The sequence below is a fragment of the Pinus tabuliformis genome, chromosome 5_2 (assembly GCF_031772625.1).
Source record: "Pinus tabuliformis cultivar Carrire ecotype Pingquan chromosome 5_2, CPIR1, whole genome shotgun sequence".
Classification (NCBI taxonomy): Eukaryota; Viridiplantae; Streptophyta; class Pinopsida; order Pinales; family Pinaceae; genus Pinus; species Pinus tabuliformis.
The window spans coordinates 613,936,444-613,955,759 of NC_142306.1; the positions used below are offsets into that span (position 1 = coordinate 613,936,444).

The 19,316-nt window shown below is 34.9% G+C and overlaps 1 protein-coding gene across 1 annotated transcript; it reads right to left on the minus strand.

The window, feature by feature from the left end:
* Positions 1-8,164: 8,164 nt before the first annotated feature.
* Positions 8,165-10,205, minus strand: LOC149160522 (glycosyl hydrolase 5 family protein-like). Its single transcript, XM_089434828.1, has 2 exons — positions 9,030-10,205; positions 8,165-8,765 (listed from the first exon to the last, which is right to left on the minus strand). The coding sequence occupies exons 1-2, from the start codon at positions 10,192-10,194 to the stop codon at positions 8,302-8,304; spliced, it is 1,629 nt and encodes a 542-aa protein (XP_089290954.1). The 5' UTR covers positions 10,195-10,205; the 3' UTR covers positions 8,165-8,301.
* Positions 10,206-19,316: the final 9,111 nt, after the last annotated feature.

Below are 19,316 nucleotides of genomic sequence, written 5' to 3' on the forward strand. Positions count from 1 at the left end.
ATTGTATATACCTGAACCAACTGATTAGTTTCGAAAGCACACTGAGCAAGGCGTTTTCTTGGTAATATTCTAATATTGGCAACTGTTCTGTGCTTCATTTCAGAAGTCATTGCAACAGTGCTGCTAATTAGACAACAAAATTTCAAAATAATGTCAAGCTAAACAAGCAGAACAGGAACGCCACCAACAACAAACACAAACTTCATATTCATGCTAACTAGTTAAACATGGCATTGCACAAGGAGAGATCAAAACCATGAACCTACAAAGCCATAAACTTCTGAAATAAGGTTCGGACTTCAAATGATATAAAAAATGAAATGGGTTCAGATAAACTTACTCATTTGAAATTCAGCATTGAGTCCGAGCAAGAATACCAATGGAATGAGTGGAAGCTACCAGAAATGTATATTAGCCATTGTGTCCTTTGTGCGTTGTAGATTGGAAACCATGTGAGCATTGTTCAGATTGTAAACTGCAAATCATGTCAGCAGTCTCCAGATATATGGCATATTCAGATGGTCTGTGGCATATGTGGCATATTCAGTTGTTTGTTTTCCTTTTTCAGGATTTATGCTATGTTATAGAATAGGAACATATATTTAGTTCAATTTCAAAGAGCATATAGAAGTAAACAGTTAACAAGGAACATTAAAAGCATAGAACCATACATATGTAAAGATAGAATGGATATATACTAAACATTAACATTGTAAATACAAATTGGCATATTTGTATAGTTGTCATAAACATGCCTTGCTGAACATTATTATTCTAAATACAAATCAGCATATTTGTATAGTTGTCATAGACATACCTTTGCAAAACAAGTGGTTGGCTTGCCCTTTCTAATTGCGTTATGCATTCTATTTCTTCAATTGTTTCGTTTCGTCTCTGAAGATTTAGGCTATGTTATAGAATAGTAACATATATTTAGTGCAAACTAGAAGCAAAAACTGAACAAGAACATTAAAACCATAGAACCATACATATGTAAAAATAAAAATAGAATGAAATATATATATATATCAAAAACCTTCTGAAGAAAGATTTTATCAGATCCAATCATTTTTCAAAGACACATAGAATTCCATATTTATAATAATATATTAGCACAATAAATAAACATAGCAACAAATTACAACTAAAATGATAATAACTCTTACGTGGTTGCAACAGACGCTTATTAGAAAACAACATTTTGTAGATTAATGCATTCGAATGATACATTTCTTCTATTACCTCTAATAATTTAATAAATGTAACACCCTTGGATATGGGAGTAAAAAATAAAGTTATTGTTGTTAGTATTTTACTTTTGTTTCTATAATTAATTTAATAAATGTAACACCCTTGGATATGGGAGTAAAAAATAAAGTTATTGTTGTTAGTATTTTACTTTTGTTTCTATAATTATGGAAAGAAATGGGAAAATAGAAATTACAATAATTAATAATGAATTTCTTTTAGGTAATTCTGAAAATGGTTAAGAGTTAGAACAGAATGAAGATTTCAAGATAAGATAAAAGAAGTTTGGGGAAAACAGTATCATTCAGTTTCCTTTCTTCTAAAGTCCTGGAGATAAAAATGACTTCTGAGGGACTAAGAGGGGTTGGCCACCAGAAGGGGGAAACCACGTGAAGAAGAAAGATACATGAGAAATGCAGAATTATTTCCAGAGTTGGTTGGGACCAGTGAAAATAAATTTCACCAATCAGATTAATTTCTGAGAAGTTACAGAGTGGAGTAGAGTCCTGAGGTTTGGAAGGGTAACTTGGACTGGTTACATCCAACTGTGCCAAATGATTGCTAGGGGAGAATCTGGACGAAATTTCCAGTTCCGTTGGAAGGGTGGATTGGTCTCATTATGGGTACACTGTCTCAATCAGTTCCAAGAATTGCAGATAGGTAGAACTTATACTATTTGAAGTTTGGAAAACAAAAGTTCTGTGTTAAGTCTAAATTGTGTTGTTTGAAGTTCAAGAATAGAGGTTCTATTGGAAATGTACAGTGCACTTATTGTGAATAAGATTACAGAAATGACTGCTTGTCTGTTGTCTAAATTATTTAATCCCTGTTTTGATATAATTTCAATGTAAAATTGTCAATATGATAGGTAGATATGGTGAGGTATCATAAGGGTATTGGAAAAGAATATATATATATATATATTCTTTTCCAATACCCTTATGATACCTCACCATATCTACCTATCATATTGACAATTTTACATTGAAATTATATCAAAACAGGGATTAAATAATTTAGACAACAGACAAGCAGTCATTTCTGTAATCTTATTCACAATAAGTGCACTGTACATTTCCAATAGAACCTCGGATGGAGTGCGTACTGTTCAGTGCATACAATGTTAAGTGGCCTTTGTGGTTAGTTATAAGCTAAAGATAACAACATAATTTAAAAAATTATATGTTATATTTTTAAAATTAAAATTTGCTATTATAAAATTTTATCAAAATATTGTTAAAATATTTCATTTTTTAATATTATATATTTTTTTAACATATACTTTCTAACTGACTTTATTTAAAATTTAATAAAAAATCTGTCAATTTTCTAACATCAGGCACGAACAATCAAATAATATGATGTGCGAAACAAAATTTTGACAAAATTACCTTAATTATTTCCACATTTAACATGCCACATTTAAAAAAATCACAAAATTAACAAGATGTAATATTAGTAGAGCGATTTTATCTTAGTTGAGGAAGACAAAGGGAGAAGAATGGAACGGCATTATTAATGTTAACAGTTCACTGCAAGAAAAGAAAAGAAAAACTCCATGTGGCATATCTAACTCTAGAGTTGTTCCAGTGTCGAGATGTTACGTTGAAACAATAATTTGAATTCCATTAACTATAATATTGAAAGAAGAGCTAAAAGAAAACATCATTGCTATAATCAAAACTACCAAATTCAAGTCACGATAACAAATTTTAGAAATACAGTAAGTAAAGGAGACCTTTGCATTTATACACTGGAGAAGGAAAAAAGCTTGCATGCATAATTAAATTAACAACGAAAGGAACGGAATCATAAGTTCTGGGTTTCGAATTCAGTCATTTGAAAAGTAGCACAACTGCACCCTATGAATTAACAGTAAATGGATTTCTTCCCTTGTAAAAAGAAAAGGGAAGATAAAACCCTTGAAGTGAATACATGATACAATGCCTGTGTAAGTAGAACAAATAACCACATAAATCGGCAAGCTTTCATACATATTTAACTGCGTATGTAAACCAACAAAGAATCAAGTGTCTATCGCGTAAAGTACCTCCTGAAGCTCTCAGGAGTCTGACAGATTACAACCTTCAACAAGATGAAAAGAAAAAATGGACTATATGCTAGAACAACAACTGCCATAGAGACAGAAGGGTCTGTGGGTCTATTAATTGTATTAGTCACTTGATTTCCACGCTGACAAATGGAAATAATGTTGCTGAGGATAAATAATTTTCTTCCAGTACAAACTTGTACCGTGGTATTGAAATCTGTAAAAGCTAAACATTGTAATGGCTCAGAACTACGATTATCCTGTGTGCTTCATGTACATTACCCATTCTCGAACCCCATATTACTGTAAACAAAAGTTTGTTTTGATCTATGTACAGAGCCCATCGGGCCATAAAAAGAAAACAAAACGAAAATAAACCATAAAGCAAATAATCATGGCTACGCGAATAAAGGAGACCTTTGCATTTATACACTGGAGAAGGAAAAAAGCTTGCATGCATAATTAAATTAACAACGAAAGGAACGGAATCATAAGTTCTGGGTTTCGAATTCAGTCATTTGAAAAGTAGCACAACTGCACCCTATGAATTAACAGTAAATGGATTTCTTCCCTTGTAAAAAGAAAAGGGAAGATAAAACCCTTGAAGTGAATACATGATACAATGCCTGTGTAAGTAGAACAAATAACCACATAAATCGGCAAGCTTTCATACATATTTAACTGCGTATCTAAACCAACAAAGAACCAAGTGTCTATCGCGTAAAGTACCTCCTGAAGCTCTCAGGAGTCTGACAGATTACAACCTTCAACAAGATGAAAAGAAAAAATGGACTATATGCTAGAACAACAACTGCCATAGAGACAGAAGGGTCTGTGGAAAAGAAATGGCGCAAACCCGCCTCATATGCTGCGAACCCGTCAGAGTACCTAAAATTTCCAAGAACAGCCTTGCTCATAAAGAGAAAAACACGGCGAGGTACCCAAGGTACTTAGCGCAAGAGCAAACTTAGAGGGAAGGGAAAAAAACTACCCATACCCATTAGACGAGAAGGCTACAGTTATGGTCGACATTTGATTCGCAATGAACCAGACAACCGAAGGGATTGAAAACCCTGGTGTAACCTGAAACACCGAGCTGATACGATTGCAGGGAAGCACAATATACTACATGCAAGTCAAAACGAATACATTATTTGTCGCAGGAAGAAAAAATCGAAAGAAACAACAAACATCCTCATATGCAGCGAACCCGTCAGAGTACCTAAAATTTCCAAGAACAGCCTTGCTCATAAAGAGAAAAACACGGGGAGGTACCCAAGGTACTTAGCGCAAGAGCAAACTTAGAGGGAACGGAAAAAAACTACCCATACCCATTAGACGAGAAGGCTACAGTTATGGTTGACATTTGATTCGCAATGAACCAGACAACTGAAGGGATTGAAAACCCTGGTGTAACCTGAAACACCCAGCTGATACGATTGCAGGGAAGCACAATATACTACATGCAAGTCAAAACGAATACATTATTTGTCGCAGGAACAAAAAATCGAAACAAACAACAGACATCCTCAATGCATTAAGTAACAAAAGAAAAGGAAATTACCTCGGTTACAGTGGTTCGAGTGGGAGCAAGTAACCAAGCTAGTAAATTCCGTAACGCCACACCGAGGTCCCTGTAGCCAGAAGAGACTCTGGTAGAGACTGCAGGAACTCCACCGCAGACCAAACATCGCACAGACGGCAGAGCGAAACAAGCAAGTAACAATATCAACCCAAATGCCGCGAAGACAGTAAAACAAAGCCCGAACATTTCCCAATCTCGAGGACGAACACCTGGCCGCCGATCAGACCACCAGAGCGCATGCAATCACGTGCCCCTCACGCGCGCCACGTGCCATTCGCCTCGATCCATGCGAAGCGCGTAATAAGACCCCCAATGCCTTCCGCCCCGTAAACCTTAGTTCCACTTAAGAAAAATGCGAAATATTTCCACCGTTGCCGCCCCGTAAACCTTATTCTCACTTAGGAAAACGCCCAAATATTTCCCGAACTCGCCGCGGTCAACCCTAAGTCAGCGATCTATCGATCGCTTATAGTCCCCGGCAGGGACTAATAAGAAAAAATATATATATATAATATGTTCACTAATAAGTTAAAAAAATAATATATATCTAAATTGATGTATATAAAGTATATTTTAATTGATCTCTGATCAAGTTGAGTAAGCAGTAAAAAGTATATGGCATTCATGTATATATATTATAAAGTAGTTTTTTAATATTGTTATATATAAAAACGTTTATTGCATTATATATGGTTATATATGTTTATTATTGTTATATATAAATATAAGTGTGCGCTAATTCTTGTGGCACATACGATCTTTGGAAAAAATTGACCAAGTATGACCGGTGTATATACAATGATAATTTGTAAATGGTAAAGTTTATGATGGATGGACCAAAAATATTTTGGGTAGTAACGTTTATGATGTACGTACCAAGAATATTTTGGGTAAAAAAGGTAAGAATTTTTCTCGCTAAAAGAGCTTATGTAATAAACATAAATAATTTAATTTTAAGTTCTAATTTTATGAATAAGTGAAAAACTAATTTAGGTGGGAATTAGAGAATTTAAATAAAATAACGAGATGGTTTAGTATTAGCAAGGTGTATTTTTGAGGTTACATGTGGTACAGGTTTCTATGTTATTTCGGCATATGTTAGATGTATATATGTTGATGTAGTGCTTGTATAAGAAGTTTATAAGAGTCATATGTTGGTGTTTTGGACGTAGTGCTAGCAAGATGCATCCTTGAGGTGATATGTGGTACAAGTTTTCATGTCATTTGCTTGTCAGATGTATACATAGTGACGTAGTGTTTGTACAAGAAGCTTATAAAAGTCATATCTTGGTGTCTTGGGCATGGAATAGAAAGAATCTTATGTCATTGGAAAGCTCTAGATGAGCAGAAGACAATGGAGGCCTTAGAGGTGAGATTTGAAGTGAGAAAAAAAAAGTATAACCTCACTTCCTTAAGATGACTTAGGAGGTAACTTGGGTGTGGCATAAGATTTGCATATTCCTTGGACTAATATTTAGGCAGTAACACCTTTTGCAAGATATAGAATAGATCTATTTTTTTCTAGTTGATTAACATTGCTCCTTGGGTTCTACACAAGAGCTATTCTAAATTATAAATTCAATGGACTCATGCGATAAGAGTCTATATCTTCTCCAAATACCTATTCCTTCAAATGTTAGAATAGTTGCACTTTTCTTGATTAGCTTATTATAACTTTATTTGCATTTATTTATGTCAAAGTAGAGTAATATTTTCTTGTTTCAATTAATATACATGCATCATTTAATGAATTTGGACAAATCCTATGCTCCTTTTGTTTTTATGCTTGATAGATTAATGACTGGATTGCGCTAAAATAAATCTAGACTAATCTCATTTGTTAAACTATAGCTCTTTTATTTCTTAGTTTGTAGAATAATGTTTTGGGGGCTTTTTTTAATCAATTCATATCCTTTCCCATAATTAAGTACCATCAAAACTAGTTATGGAGCCATATAATCCAAATAATTTAGTATTCTCAAAAAAGAAAGAGTTTAATTGCATCTTTTTTCTAGGTTAATTCTTTAAACTACTTGGTAGTGCATTTTTACCAATAAACAAATGGATTTGACAATCAAGCATGTTGAATGGAATGTCTACGTTTAGATAGCTTGTTTCACATATTTAAATGATAAAAAAAATTAGAACTCTCAAATTATTGTTTAATTGTGGTAACCTATAAAAAAAATGGACTACATGCTTAACAAACAATGATTACCCTTCTATTATTGTGGCACAATGATCACCCTATTGCCTTCTTTAAATTGCACAATTTGCAAACCTATTGCGATATCTAAATACAAAACAATAAACTAATATTTTAATAAATCAAGCTCAATACAATAAATTGTTAAATAAATTAAATAAAAACAAATTCAAAAATTAAAACATAACCAAAACCATCTCTAAACAAAAATGATAATATAACCTTGCAAGTCTTACATAGACATATCCAATCAATTATATTGTATATAAGCAACCATAATAAAAATATATTAAACACATTATTGTGTTTATGGTTGAGAAATTTTCACAAAATAAGGAGCCAAGTACAATCACAAGAAGAGTATTGAAATTTTTCTATTTCTAATTGTTCAATTAATGAAAATGTAACAATAGAAAAACAATTTTAAAAATGGAATATTTTCTTTATTTGCCTTCAAATTTGCTCAAAAAATAATTGAATTTCGGGCAAGATTTTGACAACATTTTGCAATTTTTTTCGGAAATTCTGGTTACAGCTGTTAAATTTCAAGATTTTGAGTGTCTTAGGAAGCGCGTGGTTACCAGTTTGAATCCTTAGAATGTCAAGTGTCAATATATCAAACTAACCCAAATTTGATGTCATGTCAGGTTTGACTTTTTAGTTCCATAGCCTATTTTTTTATCTAGTAGACTTTAAGATATCATTCATTTTCATCATAAAAACAAGATTAAGCACTAGTTGTGTCAAATTTTTTAACATCCAATCAAATTTAATTTGATACACAATCCAAAAACAAATATTAATAATTTAATTTGAAATGTAAGAAACAAATGAAAAAATAAATAATAAATAATAAATTTATTTATATATATATCAATTTCATTAACAGTTCTTCAAAAATTTAAAACACAAATATTTAAACTGCTACCAACCTAAAATATAAATTTGTTTGGGCAAATCCCGACAGTCCGACAACATTTCGCCAGCCAGAAACGCTTTAACCGAATCACAACCTTACACCATTTTATTTTTATTATAAAGGAATAACCAAATCCCAAACATTACAGCATTTTGCCAGAGGAAAAGGAATATCCAACCAATCCAGTAAACCGAACCCCTCATTGCTGAAGACTGGTAGCATCCTGACAAAACTTTTCCACCAGCGGATATCACCTTGAACCACTGGCGCTCCAAAACTCTCATTGCTGCATACTAGTAAGATTCTGATGCAACTTTTCTATTGGTGGATATCACCTTGAACCACTGGCCCTCGGGATTATCATCCGAGGAGCAACCAGCATCACCGACACAGATGCAATCCTTTGTCAAAACCGCGGGACTCGAGCTCCCATCTAAGCACAGCAATTTCCCGCTACCATCTCGTGACAGATTGGTCGCAATTTGCAGCTTTGAACTGGAGACGACACTCCACGAGGTATTGTTTGGTGAAGAGCAACGACCGCTTAAAGTTGTGGCAAGGCCGTTGCCTTTAACTCCTATACACAGAGAAGATCCGAGAAGGCCAATGGGACCCTTAGTCCCATTGTAGCTCCATTTACTACCATTAGCGCTGCAGGAACCCAGAGTTATATTGTTATCTGTTGTAGATTCAAGGCAGAGCCCAGTTGCAGGATGGTAGATTATTTGATACAAAGGGTCCGATGAGAAGCTAGGATCTGTAATAGACAAAATAAATCATACTAGTGAGTATTTTATGTTGCATAGAAATGAACTTAATTAGATGGCATATTTTGGTAATATTGTGTAATTTATGGAATTTTCACCTAGGCTCTGTGAGATTTTAAAATATATTAAAATCTGCACCCGAAACAAAGATGAAAGATGGTAGTTACATTTCAAAATATTCGGATTCAGGAACAAATAAATTAACCATGGGAAGCACATTATACCAGGAAAGCCAATCGATGTCCATATATTACCTTGAATTGGTTGCTGTATCGTCTTAAGCCGTGCAATAAAGTCCGGGTTCCTAAGCCCATTCCAGTTCTCGTTCAAGACACTGTAAGTCTCAACTTTTCCAGGCTGCCCCTGCCGCAAATAATAGTTTCCTTGAAGAGACCAGAGGGCCCAATCGAAATCTCCCTCGGCCGCAAAGGCGAGGAAACAATTAATATATCTGTTATCATTTTCATTTATTCCTATTTGATTGATACCGAACTCGCTGATAAACAGAGGCATCGCCGAAGTCTCATTAACTGAATCCACCAAGAAGCCGCCGCGATTTTTGACCGAAGACATGATACTGCCGCAGAGCTGGTTGGGCAGGCCCCCCTTCCAGTTGACTCCGAACGCATACCAGTGGAGTTCGTAGACTATCTTGTTCTTGAAGGGCAACGACACCGGATTCGACCTCAAGAAACTCAGATCGGTGTCGTAGCTCAAACCGGAGAGGATAACGAGGACGTTGGGATTGGCCGCATGGACAGCCGAGGCTCCTTGCTCCATGTATTTGTACCAGTCGGCAGGGTTGGCCCTCGGACCTCTGAGCTCGTTGCGCAGCGACATGGCCACGACATTGGGGCAGTCCTTAAATCTTGAGGCCATGGTTTTAAGCCCCTGAATCCATGCCTCCGGATCGAAGTACTGGTCTCCGAAGAAACCGTTGCCGTCGGTAAGAGCGCAGCACCACTGTGGTTTGCTTACGTGATTATCCAATATGACCATGACGCCGGCATTCTGGAGAGCTGTGACGACATGCTGGTAGGCTTCGATATGAGAGAGCCCCAGGAGCTCTGGGTTGTGCGTGGCTACTCCAGCTGCTGCGGAACTCAGGTTAAGCGACGCGAAGGTCTGGGCAACGGTGAGATTAGAAAGTGTCGGATCGGTGACCATGAAAATGGCCCATGTGAGGCGCACGCAGTTGAAGCCGAGGGAGCTGATGGTGTTGGCAATATATTGCAGAGGTTGGGTGCTGAGGCCCTCCGGCAACACAGGTTCCAGGTGACCCGCCCAGTTCACGCACGCAAACTTCACTCGCCTACCGCTTGTTTCATCCACGATCCATCGTGAACGAACTTGCAGGGGAAGCGAGTACGTTAAGCCACACAGCAGAAACGCCACCAACAGAACTACGTACCGACTCATCGCAGAGGCTGCAGCCTTGGCAATGTTTTGTTTTCTATCCATTGTGTTTCTCGCTATTTATAGCTTTTTGTAATCTCACACAAAACTCCTGTTCAATCACAAAGCTTTGGAAACCGCCCTTTCTGGTTACCATTGTGGTTTTTAAATTCCGCCAAATTTGCCATGGGACTTTGGAACTCTACTTCTCGTTCTTGAAAAGGCCAAAAATGAGCAGATGAATCATGAAAATTTTATTGGGGGCCTAGGTTTACCATAGTTGCGAGGTGGATGTTGAATTTTTTCATGGGGCCTAAGTATATCTTAGTTGAGAGGAAAAAAATGCATGGTGTATTTATTTAGGAGTTGTGTTTTGGTTTTTCTGGTTTCGATTTAGTTTGAATTTGATTGTATTACTGAATCTATAAATAAATTTAAGGTTGTTCCTTTATTGGTTTTTAGAAATAATTGTATAACATATAGAGATTTATAAACATGAAGTAAATTATACCACTTCAATTTTCACATTCCTAATTTTTTATAAAATTTTAAACTATTAAAAAACTCAAATATATTAAATTCAAAAAAAAAAAATTGCCCTCTGCCCTCAATTCACTTTGACTCTCTAATTGTATAAACTACCCAACTTAAAGTTACACATTCTACAAAACTTTATAAAATTTATTAAAAATATAAAATCCGGTGAATTTGTAAAATACGAGGTCAGCCTGTCTTGTCCTGGCCTCTCAAACCACTCCGTCGGGAAAGAGGAAAAAACTGGCGAACCTCCCGTGGATACATGTCGACACATTTCCAAAGCGGAGAAAAAGCGGCATTTATACAATGAAATAAAATTGTGATTTCCTAAGTCGGTGAATAGAATAAAATTGTGATTTTATTTTTGGATTATTATAACAACCCATTTCATCATATTAGAATTATTTATATTCGCCAAATTATTTTATTAAAAGGAATGTACATATTATAAATTAGAATTGTGATTTTCACTAAAAGCACAATGTTTTTTCATTATTAAATTTACGTTGTACTTCCAACCATGCTCTTAAAAAAACCACGGTCGTTTGTAAAGTAAATCAATATTTTTAATTACAAAATCAGTAAACGTCATTATCACAATTATATATCAAATAAGTTACGGTGTGCTTCCAACCCTGCTCTAAAGAAAACCCACGATCGTTTGAAAAGTAAATCAATATTTTTGCTTACAAAATCAGTAAACGTCATTATCACAATTATATATCAAACAAGTTGACTCATAAGTTAAAAAATGTGCAATCTGTTATTAATAAGTTTTAAAAAATAACATATCTTATACAATTGATGTATATAAATTGTTTTCTAATTGATCCTTGAACAAGTTGACCGATAAGTGAACGTATTTGACATTGATGTATATAAAGCAGTTTTTTTTAATGTTCTTGTATATAAATAGGTTTATTACCTTGGAATAAGGTAGGTTGGAATTATAAAATATTTGGTACTTTTAACTAACATTAAAATCTATATTTAATTTAAAAATTTTAATATTTATAATTTTAAGAATATATATATTAAATTTAATTTTTTATAAAATTTATATACAATGTTATATATAATTAGTTGATTTTAATTAATTAATAAGGTTGGTGGGTTTTGATACAATTAACAATAAACATGTTGTGTATCTAAGTGATTAGAAGTTTAATCCGCCCACACATGTCTCACCAACGAGCTTAAATTTTTTTATTGATTGATAAGTAAAATAAATATACAATACATTTTATAAAATCAATGTCTTTTTTGAATATGTTTGTACATAGATATATTTACTATGTGAGGCAAATTAAAATTATAAAATATATGTTATTTTTATTTAATGTTAAAATTTATGTTTAAGTCGAGATATTTTTTTTTTTAATTAATTTATTTATTTATTTTTTCTATTTTAATTTTTTTATATGATTTGTGAGGAAAAAATTGTCAATAATTACATCCATTAAATTCTTTTTTTATAAATTTTACAAATTATATAATCTTTTCATTACTTTCTTTGGTTATATATATATATATATATATATATATATATATATATATATATATATATTCATATTATCTTCATATATATTGTTTTAAAATGTTTAATATCAAATTTTAATTGAATGTATCTTATTAGTTTAAATTCTAAGTTGTTATATACCATAGATGTAAATTATTATAGAATCACATACAAAATATCATAACACTAAACTCTTGAGATAGGGAGCCACTTATAATTCATCCTTTTATAGAAGAAATTCACTCTTATTGACTTATATCTTCAACGGGAAAATTTCCTATTGAGCTAAGTTTCAAATACATTAATCTTCCACCATGCAGATCAGATTGCTTATACTTATATTTATAATGCTATCTACTTCCTAGGAACATTCTATTAGGAGTTGTTAGAATATTTGTGTTCACACTACTACATAGGCCTTATTTACTAATGATAGTTTTTATTACATAGAATTAACTAATAATCTACTATTATTTTTGTTGGATACATCCTAAGTACCTCATATTACTCCCCTAAGCACACTACATTTTTCTCCCCCTTAAAAAGGGTTGTCCTCAATGCTTATTGTGAGAAAGTATAACCACCTATACTAAGGTCTCATGGAGAAGAGTTGACTAGAACGTTGAAGTAAGAAAAAATAGAAGTACTAGCCACCATGTTGAAGGAGCCAAATAAGGTCAAATTTAAACCTAGGTTCCACATCCAAGTGCACAAGTTGGATTCGCTCTTAAGATTATAATCTCAATAGCCAATTTAAAATGGTGCTCCAAATGCATACCTAGGTCATGCATAAATGTAACAGCCCTGGTGAAAAATTCATGTAATAAAAGTTAATAAAGCTAAAATAAGACCACAGGTAAGGGACACGTATTCCAAGCTGAATTTTGCGCAAAGATATCCTAGTGGGCATCACTAGATGTGTGTTTTGGCTAAAGAAAATTGACAGCTAAGGCAAAGGCATTAAAAGGCAAAAAGACATTTTTGGCACATTTATTTATGAAAATAAAGAAAAATAGGAGAAAGGGAGCTGAAAGGTCACAGGTTGCATGTGAGGAGGAAAATGAAGGAAAATAATGGAAAATGAAGAAATTATAAACCTCATTGATAAAAAGGCTTATGAGGATCAGTTGGTAGGTTGCTTAGTGTTAGGCTTGATAGTGTAAGCTTTTGTCAAGTTCAAGTTTGGAGCTCTCTCATTATTCTCTCTCTCTCTCACTCTCTTGGTCACTTAGAGTTTTCTTGGAAGCACTCTAGTTGGAGCAAAGGAAAGGGAAAGAAAGGAAAGGAAAGAAAAGGAAAAGTAAGCAAGGATCAAGGAAAGGAGAGCAGGATCAAGCAGCTTTAGCAGGAATACTTCAAGGTAACCCTTTGCATGTGTGAATTCCTATTTGGTTTGGACATGCATGGCTTTGCATGTTGGTGTATGGTTCTATTTCTGTCGGTGGCATGGTTTTTTCGAGTTATGACAGTGGATTTCAGCCTAGCCTTGCCTTTTTCTAGTTTCCATGGTACGTTGGGATGTTGTTTCAGTTTTTGAGCTTTGGAATTGCCGGATGGATTTCGGAATTCAAGGCGGAGGTGCTCTCAAAGTTCATTCCCAAAGGCCTAGGAATCCCTTGACCAGTTTTCGTGGGATACACAGTAAATCTTGAGGGAGAAGTCTTGATTTAGGGCCTAGTGATCCGATTTGGATTGTGGTAAAGCCTGAGAAACAAAGAGACGAATAATTCCTCAATGATAGTGATGGATTCCAGATGTCATTCCAAGTTCGGTTCAGTTGTGATCGGAGCACCGGTTTTGGTGTGATCACAGTTTTGTGAGGGTGGAGGTGGTTTAACCTCTAGATTCCCTTGGTTGTTCTTGGATTGGTTGTTCTATGAGATCCTACATTCATGCTTGGAACATGGCATGGGCGTGACTGGCTGAAAGATAGATTTGGTTCAGCCATGTCTATGGTCAAGTGGTACATGGAAGTCTAGAACCTAGTTAGATTTGCCTATGATTAATAAAAGCTAAGTTCTCTTACTTTTTCACTGATTTATGTGTGGATTTAATGGTTTTCATATCTCCGATATTTATATGGTTTTATGCTGGTTATAAGAATGGTTGAATGACTAGTTCATGTCATAGTTATTTCATATATTTACTTGTAATTGTTAAATGGATGGATGCAAGATCTAATTGATGATGTAGTAGTTCAAGGAGAAGGAGGTGATCCTTTTGTTTATGTTTCATAAGTTGTTTCAATCATTTATGCTCTGTCTTGTATCCTAGACCTATAGGTTGCATTGATGCCAAGTGTTTAACAAAATCTCAGTCTTGGCTGGGGATGCACAGACCTAGTCCTGAGGGTGATTTTTGATTGATCAAAATTTTTATCATGTTCTTAATGAATTTGGAAGTTACAACAAGTTCTGGGCAGAGGCTAGGATTCTAGGCTAGAAAAGTGGCTTAAATCTCGGGGTCGTTGGCACAAAACTAGCAATTTTGGACCATAGTCGCTGGCAGACAGGCCTATGAGAGCGACTTTGGGTTTTTGGTCTCTCCCTTTCCCATAACATGAGAGAGATTATGGCCTAAGAGCTACAGAATAGTAGTGGGACCCAAGGACTTGCTGTCTGAGTGATTGACTTATCTCTTGAGGGTTTTGTTGATAACGTTGGATGACTGTATGTGATGTTCTATCGATTCCACTTCCTTAAGGTGACATAGGAAGTCGAATCTAATCATAGTAGCATCTCTCCTCATGTTTACCCCGGTTGGCATAGTTACTTTCGGTAGACCTGGGAGGGGGTGTTACAGATTGGTATCAGAGTGTGGTTGTGCTCTCCTTGGGTGCATGTGTTGGTTATGCATGCATGTCAGTTGCATGTGTGTCTCTTACACTTGCATTCCATGTGCTTGTTGCATTGCATAATGATTGATCATGGTTGTAGTAAGGTTTTCATGAAGAACTTGATATTTATTTTATGGAATGCATTGTCAGGAGTATATGACTGGTTACATGAGTATATGCAACTTGATTACATCCTTTTATGTTGGGTTGCATTCTTGGTTATTTGATTACATGCATCAGTCTTGTAGTTTGATTACAAGAATTGATCGCTTATGCTCGACTACATGTGGTTATGTGTATGTGTAGTTGATTAAGAATTGCTTATGCAGGTTGATAGTTGCATGAGGCAATGTGTATAATGGAGTAATGGTTGTGATCATGCATGTATGGTCTTGGTTATAGTTATGCATGAATAGTAGGTCAAACATGCCTTGTGAAGTCATGGTATGTAATTTAGGTCATCAAGGTGATATTGGTATGTTATGATGCTAATGTATTGCCTAAGATAGAGCAGGGGATGCAAAGTACCATAATGAGGTTGTAGCATTGGACTTTGGGGTAAGAGTAGATTGTCATATAGGTATTGTATGTTGGCATGTAGGTATGTAAGTCAATGATTTTTATATGCATTAGGTTAATATACATTAGGTTTATGTACATGTCTTTTGATGTTATGGTTACATTCATGATAGATGATTAGTTGATTAGTATAGTTATATGCACATGTGTCAGATTTTTGTGAATAATAGTAACCTATGGTTGTATGCATTGCTATTTTGGTTTATATTAGATAACCTGACGATTAGGTTAAATGTCGTTGATGACAATTATAGTTAGCTTGATGATTAGAGTTATAGAATTTATACCTTGATGTTTTATGTATCATGATAAATTGGATTGGCCTATGCAGATGGTTATGGTTACGATATTCAGGTATGAGCTAACATTGTACTAATCTAGATTGAATTTTCATATGTGTGAATGATAATTATGTATGAGTTATGATGTAAACTTGTTAGCTAGTGACTATTTTGGATATCATGATCTTATTTATGTTTGAGATGATATGTTGTGAAGTTATATCGTGCTAACTAGATTGATTGTGAAAACAAGATAGCCTCCCCTGAGATACAGTAAGGTACAAGTTTGCTTATGTCATATATTTGGTGCTCTACTATTTGATTATGTCATCTAGTTTATTTATTTAATATGGTATGTTGCAAGTTGGTTGAATGTTTGATGAATTGAATAATATGAGTATGAGTCTATAGGATTGCATGAAGAAATGATCTTGTTTTAAGATGATTGTACTAACACATATGTGTTGAGACAGTTGATATATACTTGAATGTAGTTGACAGTTGTAGCATTACGTCTAATGGCTATGAGTTGACTATGGATTATGACATGATTGTTAGGTTGATTTCAAATTGATAGATATGATTATATTGATATTTGGAACATGTGGTTGAAATGTGTGAGAAGTTACAAGAAACATGCTTGGTAGTAGCGTGACAAGGTAATAGTTGATGTGTTTATATAACTAACAATTGGATGGTGTGACAACACATACTAAGCCTCGGCTACAACAAGGTAAAAAGGCAAAGGAAAGGAATTGGGTAGGAATTCCTTTGGCTATGTTTGGAAGCCCTAATTCCAAACAAATGATTGCATTGCATACATGGAGTCTTCTTAACCTTGATTTTGTTTGACATTTTGTGGATATGTTCTAGATTCATGAACATGTACTTGACAAGTATATTAGTTAGTCTCTAGTTGTAGGTGGATCTATCAAGATAATTGGAGTCCCTGTGCGGATGTGTTCAGTTGCAAGGCAGCAAGCTTGGCATGACAATATAAGGTAACTGATTTATTGTTATGTTTATTTATGCACTGACATTATGTGTTTATGGAAGTATAATGTAGGGAGTTGCATGGCAAGAGAGATTGACATGAACCTTGAAGAAGGCTCAGGTTGAGATTTCCTTTGGAAGCACTAGGAACCATGGGGATTGAGTGATGGTGTCCGTTGTTAGTCTTTTTTTTTTGGCCCTTTACGATTTTTTCGCTTGATTTGCAATTTTGCATGTGTTTGGTGCATAGCTATGCCACTTTGTTGCGGTGTCATATTGTTTTTATGCCTTTTCATGATCTTCTTCTTGTTTGTTTCTTGGGTTGCCGTTTATGTTTTGAGTCTTTGGAATTGGTTGGGAAAGAGGAAAGTTAGTGGAGCTCAGGGAGAGTGTGTGGTACCCAACAGGTAAGGTAAGACTCAGATGAATCTTTGTGCATGAGTAAGTGCAGTGGAAGGTAAGACTATGATAGTCAGTTGGACTGGTTGGTCCATAGTGGTAAATGAATGGTGGTAGTACAAACATGTGAAAGGTAACTAGAAAAGGTAAATTAAATGGATCTGAGGTGTCAGATGCCTTGGCTATGTTGGGAATGATTGTTCTCAATGTTGTACATGTTGTACATGGATAAAGGAAGTTCTCTTAACCTAGACCTTATGTTATCTGGTAATTATGTCATGATCATGATTATGTTGATGTTTATATATGTATGCATGTATGTATGTATGTCGTTGTCTGACAGGATGATGATTGTTTTATGCTAATGATTATATATGTATGTATGTATGTTGTCATTGTCTGACAGGGTTGTCAGGGATCGTTCTTGTGGAGGAATGATTTCTTATGCAAGTGAATGGCATGAAGAGATTCCTGGTTCATGAGGAATCAAGTGGGAAGAGTAGTCACAACAAATATACGAGGTCAGTATCATGTGGATATGAATTGATATTGTATACTTATATTATTCCTATGTTTATGACAGGTAATGTGGAAGGATACATCAGCGAAATGAAAGTAGTATGGTCTGCAACATGTTGGGACAAACATAGATAAGGCACTGGAAGCAAGTTTCTCAGTAGAGACAGTGTGCTTTTGGATGTGAGGTACTATTGTTGTGCATATGTTGTATGTGTTGTAAATGTTGCATCTATGATGTTGTGCGCATGTAGTGTTGTGTATACATAGTGTGTGTACATGTTGTTTATGAAATGTTATGTACAGGATGGTACAGATAGTGTTGTATGAATATTGCATATGTAGTGTTGGGTATAGATGGTGCCATGTACATGATGGATATGTGATGTTTTGTGCATATGTTGTTGTGCACATGTTGGATATGCAGTGTTATGTATGGTGTTATGTACATGTTAGATATGCAGTGTTATGTACATATGGTGTTCTATGCATGTTGTACATATGGTGCTATGTACATATGGTGTTCTATGCATGTTGTACATATGGTGATATGTACACATGGTGTTGTGTGCATGATTGTACAAGTGGTGTTGTGAGCATATGGTGTCATGTACATATTGTACATGTGTTGTTATGTACATGTCGTGCATGTGACTATATTTACATGTGGTGTCGTGCACATGTCGTGCATGTGCTATTGTGTAAATTTGGTATTGTGTACACATTGTACAGTGGTGCAATGTACATGTGGCATTGTGTACATGTTATGCAGGTGGTGCCATGTACATGTGATGTTGTGCACACATTGTGCAGGTGGTTGTAGTGTACAGGTGGTACTGTGTACATGTGGTACATATGGCACTGGTGTAGATGCATGTATTGCATGGTGTTGTATGACGTGTGTAGTTATATGTGTGTGATGCACACTATGTGTATGTGCACATGGTTGAGGAGAAGGCACTGGGTGTTTGTCTGGTGTGGCAACCGATCCAAAGTGCGTACAGAATAAAGACAAAGGTGGAAGCTAAGGATTGATTAAAGGATAAGTATCAGTATTTTATTTCAATTTTAGTATGCATGTGATTTATGATTATGGTCTATGATTACATGTTATCTATGATTCTGGTTTATGATGGTTACCTGTGGTTTATGATGGTTACCTGTGGTTTATGATATTGACCTATGATGGTTGCATTTTGAGCTAACCAGATGTGATATGTTTATAAATTATGTTTTCATCAAACAGTTAGTTTGACTTGTTGTGACAGGAAACGAATAAGATTGCAAGTGTACTTTATTGACAAGCTACCAATGAGGTGCAATTTGAGGTTATTTCAATTTATTTGAATCTAATGGAAATTATGCGCTTGGAACAAGAATGCACGAACATGCCCGGTCGGGTGGTTGAAATCGACTAAAAAAATTAGCACTAGCAGCAAAAGAAATTGGAACATTTAGCAGTATATTGGCATAGTACTTTAGGAGC

Coding starts and splice junctions, on each gene's coding strand:
- LOC149160522 (XM_089434828.1), bottom strand. CDS start 10,194: ATGAGTCGGTACGTAGTTCTGTTGGTGGCGTTTCTGCTGTGTGGCTTA. Junction 8,766..9,029: donor GATACAGCAACCAATTCAAG/GTAATATATGGA, acceptor TGTCTATTACAG/ATCCTAGCTTCTCATCGGAC.